This window comes from Triticum urartu, chromosome 7A (assembly GCF_056163025.1).
Source record: "Triticum urartu cultivar PI428250 chromosome 7A, HENAU_Tu73, whole genome shotgun sequence".
NCBI classification, from domain to species: Eukaryota; Viridiplantae; Streptophyta; class Magnoliopsida; order Poales; family Poaceae; genus Triticum; species Triticum urartu.
This window is the reverse complement of record NC_141879.1, coordinates 44,403,630-44,410,739: the sequence shown is the minus strand read 5'-3', so window position 1 is coordinate 44,410,739 and position 7,110 is coordinate 44,403,630. Positions and strand designations below refer to the sequence as shown.

The following is a 7,110-nucleotide window of genomic DNA, read 5'->3' as shown; positions in this document are numbered from 1 at the left end:
CTTCTCCTCTCCCATCCCTATACAGGCACCGGGGACACCGGCCACGTCGAGGGCCGCCAGCGATAGGAGCGGGAGCCCGAGGCAGGTGGCTTCGGCTCTCCCTCCTCAGGCCCTAGCAGTGGCGCCAGCATCCCCCGGGACGCTGGGGGAGGAGGGGCTGGGGCAGGTGGCCCTAGACTTCCCACCCTCGTCTGCGGTCAGGAGGACCGCTTTCTCGGCGACTTCGACGCTTCGCTCTGAGTCGGTGGGCGGGGTAGGAGGAGGGAGTGGGCAGGTGGCCCCAGTTGTCCCGCCTCTTGCCATACCCGCCGGGCACTTGTCCGAGGGCATCGGGAGCCCGCAGCTTCCTCATTCTCGAGAGGAGGTCGTTGCCTTTGGCGGTATCCCAGATCCGGTCTCGACGGGGAGACGGATGAGTGCTCGCGTTCTGGACCTTCCGGAGGTGGACGATATGCAGCAGCGGTGCGCTATGAGGGCGGCCAAGCTCCACGATGCTGCGATATCTACTGGTATGTCTGTTAACATATCTAATTCTCTATTGCATTTTGATCCTGAGGTGATTGTTAATAATGCAAACCAATTAGGAGTTTCACTAGGCGCTACTGATTTTGAAATCTCCAATTCGGTGAATGATATGTTAGATTTAGAGGCGGAGCGGGCCTTAGAGACTATTCGCAATCTTGCTGCGGTCAAACCCATGAATGATGAGGAAATTGATGCGTTAGGGGTTAGAGTGCTAAATAATCTATGTGCGGACCTAGCACCTTCTGATCAGGAGTCGGAGGGCGATGATGCGCCCTTAGATGATGTAGATATCAATTCCGTTCAGTCCGGTTATGAGGACCGGGTGATGGAGAACACTAAGCCGAGGTGTAAGTGGAAGCGAAAGATTTATCCCGACTCTGCAGTTCGTAGGAGTGCTAGGATTCGGACTGCTAAAAAATTCCATGATGAACTATGAAAGGAATCTTTTGGAATAGCAGAGGTCTGAAAGACTTGGCTAAAAGAAGGTTTCTTGCTGAAGCGTCTCTGGAACATTGGTTAGATTTCATTGCTCTGTCGGAAACCGGTCGAGATAATTTTGCGCCGCAATTTCTTTCCTCTCTTGTGGGTGGTCTTGATTTCGATTGGCATTGCCTCCCGCCACGAGGTAGATCGGGAGGCATCTTACTGGGTGTGAGATGTGACTCCCTTGAAGTCCGGAGTGTAGTAATGGGTGACTTCGCGGTAAAGTTTCGTGTTAGGTCTAAAGTTGATGGGTTCAACTGGGCCTTGGTAGCGGTCTATGGTGCCGCCCAACCTGAGCTTAAACCGGAGTTTCTGGTGGATCTTGTTCGGATATGTGGGTCCGAACAGCTTCCGATTTTGGTCGGGGGGGATTTCAATATCATTAGAAGGAGAGAGGAGAAAAATAATGATAACTTCGACGGCAGGTGGTCGTTTATGTTCAATACTATTATTGAAAGCTTAGATCTAAGGAAGATAGAGCTTACTGGTAGACAGTTTACCTGGGCTAATGCTATGCCAAACCCGACATATGAAAAGCTTGATCGGGTTCTCGCCAGTGTGGAGTGGGAACAGAAGTTCCCTCTTGTTACAGTGCAAGCTCTCACGCGGGGAATCTCCGATCACACACCTTTGTTCGTGGACTGAGGGGAGCCGAACCATATAGGAAACAAAAACACCTTCTCTTTTGAGATGGCTTGGTTCGAACGCGAGGGATTCTTAGACATCATAGCCAGGGAGTGGGCTAAGGGTGTTGGAGGAAGGACGGCGGTCGAGCGCTGGAAGAATAAAATTAGGCATTTGAGAAGTTTCTTACGGGGTTGGGCTAAGCATCTCAGTGGGGTGTATAAGATTGAGAAGGATAGGCTCCTCTCTCTTGTGCAGGCCTTGGACGTAAAAGCTGAGTCCGCGTTGTTGCTGCCCGCCGAGCTCCAGGTTAAAAATGAGGCGGAGCAGAGGCTGAAAGAACTTCTCCGTGAAGAAGAACTGAAGTGGGCTTTGTGTGCCAAGGTCCGCAAAGTAGTCCAAGGGGACGCGAATACTCAATTTTTCCACCTCATTGCTAATGATAAACACAGAAAGAAGCGGATCTTTCAGCTAGAACAGGATGAGGGTACTATTTTAGGGCAGGATAATCTCAAAACCTATATTACTGAATACTATAGACAGCTATTTGGACCGCCGGAGGCCAATTGTGTGTCCCTCGATGAGTCCAGGATTGAGGAAGTGCCTCAATTGACTGCTGCTGATAATGATATCCTGGTTGCCCCTTTCTCAGAAAAGGAGGTGTTCGCTGCTATTGCACAAATGAAAAACAATAAGGCTCCCGGCCCGGATGGGTTCCCGGCTGAGTTCTATAAAAAGTGCTGGCACATTATTAAGGGGGATTTACTACCTATGTTTCATGATCTATTCTCTGGACAGATTCAATTATTTCACTTGAATTTTGGAACTATCACATTGCTTCCGAAGAAAACGGATGATGCGAGGATTGAGCAGTTCAGGCCGATCTGCCTCCTCAATGTTAGTTTCAAAATCTTCACCAAGGTCGGGACTAATAGGCTCACACAGATTGCGCAATCTGTGGTGCAGCAATCCCAAACTGCTTTCATGCCGGACAGGAACATCCTTGAAGGGGTGGTTGTCCTTCATGAAACACTCCATGAAATCCATTCCAAAAAATTAGATGGAGTGATTTTTAAGGTGGATTTCGAAAAAGCGTACGATAAGGTTAAGTGGACATTCCTCCAACAGGCATTGCGTATGAAAGGTTTTGATAAAGCCTGGCGCCGACAGGTCGAATCATTTACGCAAAAAGGGAGTGTGGGAATTAAAGTGAATGACGACATAGGTCATTATTTCCAGACACATAAAGGCCTAAGACAAGGAGATCCGATGTCCCCTATCCTGTTTAACATTGTGGTGGATATGTTAGCAATTTTGATAGGACGGGCTAAGGAGAATGGTCAAGTGGGTGGGTTGGTTCCTCATCTTGTTGAGGGAGGTGTTTCCATCCTTCAGTACGCCGATGATACAATCATCTTTATGGAGCATGATTTGGCCAAGGCGAGAAATATGAAGCTGGTGTTATGTCTGTTTGAACAATTGACCGGGTTAAAGATTAACTTCCATAAGAGCGAATTGTTCTGCTTTGGTAGAGCCAAAGACGACAAGGAGTCTTATAGGCAATTGTTTGGGTGCGAGTTGGGGAGTTTACCCCTCTCTTACCTTGGTATTCCGATTCACCATCGTAGACTAACAAACAGAGAATGGAAGTGCATCGAGGATCGATTTGAGAAAAAACTGAGCTGTTGGAAGGGTAAGCTAATGTCATACGGAGGCCGTTTGATTTTGATTAATTCGGTGCTCACGAGTATGCCTATGTTTCTCTTATCTTTCTTTGAGGTCCCAGTTGGTGTTAGGAAACGACTGGACTTCTATCGGTCGCGCTTCTTTTGGCAGGGTGATGAACTTAAAAGAAAATACCAGCTTGCTAAATGGGACATCATATGTAGACCGAAAGACCAAGGGGGTCTTGGTATTGAAAATCTTGAAGTCAAGAACAGATGTCTTCTTAGTAAGTGGTTGTGGAAGCTGTCTTCCGGGACTGACGCCATGTGGGCGCAGATCCTCCGCAACAGGTACCTCCAAACTAAAACATTGTCCCAGGTCGCAGTCAGGCCGACTGATTCGCCTTTCTGAAAAGGACTAATGAAAGTCAAACAATCTATGTTCAATAGGACGAGATTTGTTATTGGAAACGGTACAAGTACCCGTTTCTGGGAGGATACTTGGCTTGGTGAATTACCTTTAGCCATTCAATATCCGTCTTTATATCGGATTGCTCAACGACGTCAGGTGTTCGTGGCAACGGTATTCCAATCTATCCCCCTTAATATTCAGTTTCGACGGTCGCTAGCGGGCAATCGTTGGGAGGAATGGCTTCATCTAGTTAGGAGACTGATGGAGGCTCAACTTTCTCACCAACCCGATATATTGTGTTGGAAGTTGACTAGTTCTGGAGTATTTACAGTTAAATCAATGTATATTGATGTTATTAATTCGACTGCTATTCCAACTTCCAAGTTTGTTTGGGCTGTCAACGTGCCTTTAAAAATTAAAGTGTTTATGTGGTTTGTCCATAAACAAGTTATTTTAACAAAGGACAACTTGATTAAACGCAATTGGACAGGACCTACTAGGTGTAGTTTCTGTGATCGGGATGAGACGATTAAGCATTTATTCTTTGATTGCCCGTTGGCTAGAGTTCTTTGGCGGACGATCCATATTGCTTTTAATCTTACTCCGCCGATTTCTGTCAATACTTTATTTGGGACATGGCTCAATGGGGTTGAGCCTGTTCTCGCAAGACATATTCGGGTTGGAGTTTGCGCTTTGTTATGGACTATCTGGAATTGCAGAAATGATTTGGTTTTTAACAGAACATCACGGATTCATTTTTTGCAGGTTATTTTCCGAGCTACGGCACTGATCCGTTCGTGGTCGCTACTCACTCCGATGGAGGCCAGGGAGCATTTAGTTACTGGATCTATCCGTTGGGAGATGGTCGCTCGGGATATCTTCAACCGGTTTGGATGGTGGCCATGTAATAGGATAGGCAATTAGTTTCCCTATCTATTATTAGCCAGCCGGTTGTGGCATCTTTTTTGGGCTAGTTTGTATATCTAGCCATCTGTAGTTCTGTGTGAGCTGCATTTTTCTTTTTCCTTTTTGCTTAGCTGGAGACTGTGGAACCTTGTTGGCACTTTTTGCCTTTTTTTTGGTTAATAAGATGGCCGTATGCATCGTTCTGATGCAGAGGCCGGGGAGACCCCCTTTTCGAAAAAAAATGATAAACAGTCACTAGCAGCAGCAGCACTCTAACCTCCACGAAAGACAACACTCAAAATAAAAAAGAGGTTCTCCACAAGCAACGACCGCAAGGGGGAAACAATGCTCAAGCGTTGTCGTTGCCCGACCCAAGACCTTGGGCTTTCACCTTGGAGAAAGTCCGAATTCAACCAAAAACAATGTCTTCAACAAGGCCATTGCTAGTTACAACTAATAAAGGTCAGACCTTGGGTTTTCACCCTGAGAATTGAGACTCGGTTTATTAGACTGTCTTTCTTAGTTTTCAATTTATTAGATGCGCTTGGATGGATGGATGATGGTAATGGAGGTGGCTGAAGCTCAGTGCACATTGGACAAGGCATGTGTGTGTAGACCATGCATGAGGGGGGTGGATAGATTGATTGAACACATCATGGAATCCGTGATGGGTAGATCGGTCTCCTTTACTCACACCTAACCATCGAGCCGTATAATGATGGCAGAAACATATAGCCTCCATGTGTCACTGTGTGTGTTCCTCAGTTTCTGAGTTTTTTTTTTTACATTTTAGAAACTACAATATATGGAGTATACACGTGGCCTAAAGGATGCAAATTTTGTGAGGATCTCACATCCATGCTTGCCATTATCCATGTAACTAAGAAGAGGCATCTCTACAGCAAAGACAGTCATTGAGTGACACCATGGACAATATGCCATGCCCATCTCCATCGATATCTCTATTTTTTTTCTCCATCGATATATCCAGCCGTGCACGAAATGCTCCATGTTTAGGCAAGGAACAGAAAGCTGCATCATATAGAAAGTCGGAGTCGACACCTATACATATGCAGCATGGCAATGTATCATTCAGCGAGTTGCCATGCACTCTTGAAGATTATGGGCAATGAGTTTGCAAAGACGTGAGGCCAAAAGTGAGAAGATTGGATGGTGGTCGGGTACCCTGGTGCCCCATTACTGGATCAGTGAACATATTATTGTTGGCAAGCACAGGCCATGTGAGTGAAGGCAGAGCTAGCAATGCATCTTGTGCATGCATGATGAGGGCATCTTCAACGACAACCTGTAAATTTTCTCTCGTATCCGTCCGCGGACAGGAGAAAAGTCTGCAGACACAGATGCGGAAGAACGACATCCAACTATGGCCGCATACATTTCAAACCGTATTTTAACTAACCAAGCTAAATTCACGCAAACCAACGGATATTCATCAAAATTGGGATAGAAAATAACACAAATTATCCATGCTTATCATGCAAATAAGTCTAGTACAACAATATCTCAAATTTGAATAGATTAACCAGATGTCCAACAAGTTTTTCATCAACGGATCATGTCATTCCACACATACTGCACCAGTGTGTATACGTAAATACCTGTCCCTCTGTCCTGTAGTACACCACGGCAGCTACATATAATGTGTAGACCAACACTGAATGAATGAATCAATCAACAAGTTGAACAAGATGAAGTAAAATTTATGATCTCGTCCTCTGCCACGTGCAATGGCCACCTTGCCTCGTGCTGACGAACCACGACGCAAAACTTGGTGACGCTGATCTAAATAGCGTGCCAGCTGTACGACAACGACTTCACGTTGCGTGGTTGAGTGATGTACATGTCGTAGGGTGCAATGTGCTTTCGTGCATGAAACTTTTCATGCTTGCTCCGAGAAGGGGTCCCCTCTGCTCCTACCTACGAAATCCATGGATACGGCCAGCCATGCATCGCACAACAACTCATCCTGCATGGTTGAGTAGCTCACCATCCTTCGTACTCTAAAAAACGACATAAGATTTGAAAATAAGATCAATGGCATTTGATCGAACACCTGCCGAGCGTGGTGTCCACCATGGAGGTCGTCGATAGGGGCGGAATGTACTCCAGGGTGGACAGCTCCATCGTAAAAGGCAAGCGGATGCGTCGGTACTGGTTGCGGACGTCCGGCAATCACTCTGTGATGACCGGTGACATACTGCAGCGGTGGTGGAGGAGGGTGCGGATGCAAAGCAATGGCGAGAATGGGTGGAGTGGAAGGAAATGGGACCGGGAGGGGGGATTGCATGGGTGGTGCTCGCGGGAGAGTGTCAGCGTCCTCGGCCATGTCGACGGTGCAGCGATGACAGTTATGGTTCAGGGCTGGCGGTCTGCTCCGGTGGTTCTTCTAGCCTCATATCTGAAGGTCGCTCCTTTTTCTCATCTGGTTCACTTCCCGCCGGATCTCGCGCCGGTAATCTTGTCTCACCAGGCTGA

The 7,110-nt window shown here is 46.9% G+C and overlaps 1 protein-coding gene across 1 annotated transcript; it reads left to right on the top strand.

Moving 5' to 3' along the window:
• Positions 1-1,698: 1,698 nt before the first annotated feature.
• LOC147957526 (uncharacterized) lies at positions 1,699-4,791 on the top strand. The gene is made up of 4 exons (XM_087531731.1): positions 1,699-2,529; positions 2,599-2,736; positions 3,469-3,647; positions 3,747-4,791. The coding sequence occupies exons 1-4, from the start codon at positions 1,699-1,701 to the stop codon at positions 4,630-4,632; spliced, it is 2,034 nt and encodes a 677-aa protein (XP_087387857.1). The 3' UTR covers positions 4,633-4,791.
• The last annotated feature ends 2,319 nt before the right edge of the window (positions 4,792-7,110 follow it).

Excerpts from the sequence above, each read along its gene's own strand:
- LOC147957526 (XM_087531731.1), top strand. The coding sequence starts at position 1,699 with ATGGCTTGGTTCGAACGCGAGGGATTCTTAGACATCATAGCCAGGGAG. Across the intron at positions 2,530-2,598 it reads GGCCGATCTGCCTCCTCAAT|CAATCCCAAACTGCTTTCAT; the intron begins GTTAGTTTCAAA and ends TCTGTGGTGCAG. Across the intron at positions 3,648-3,746 it reads GCGCAGATCCTCCGCAACAG|GACGAGATTTGTTATTGGAA; the intron begins GTACCTCCAAAC and ends TATGTTCAATAG.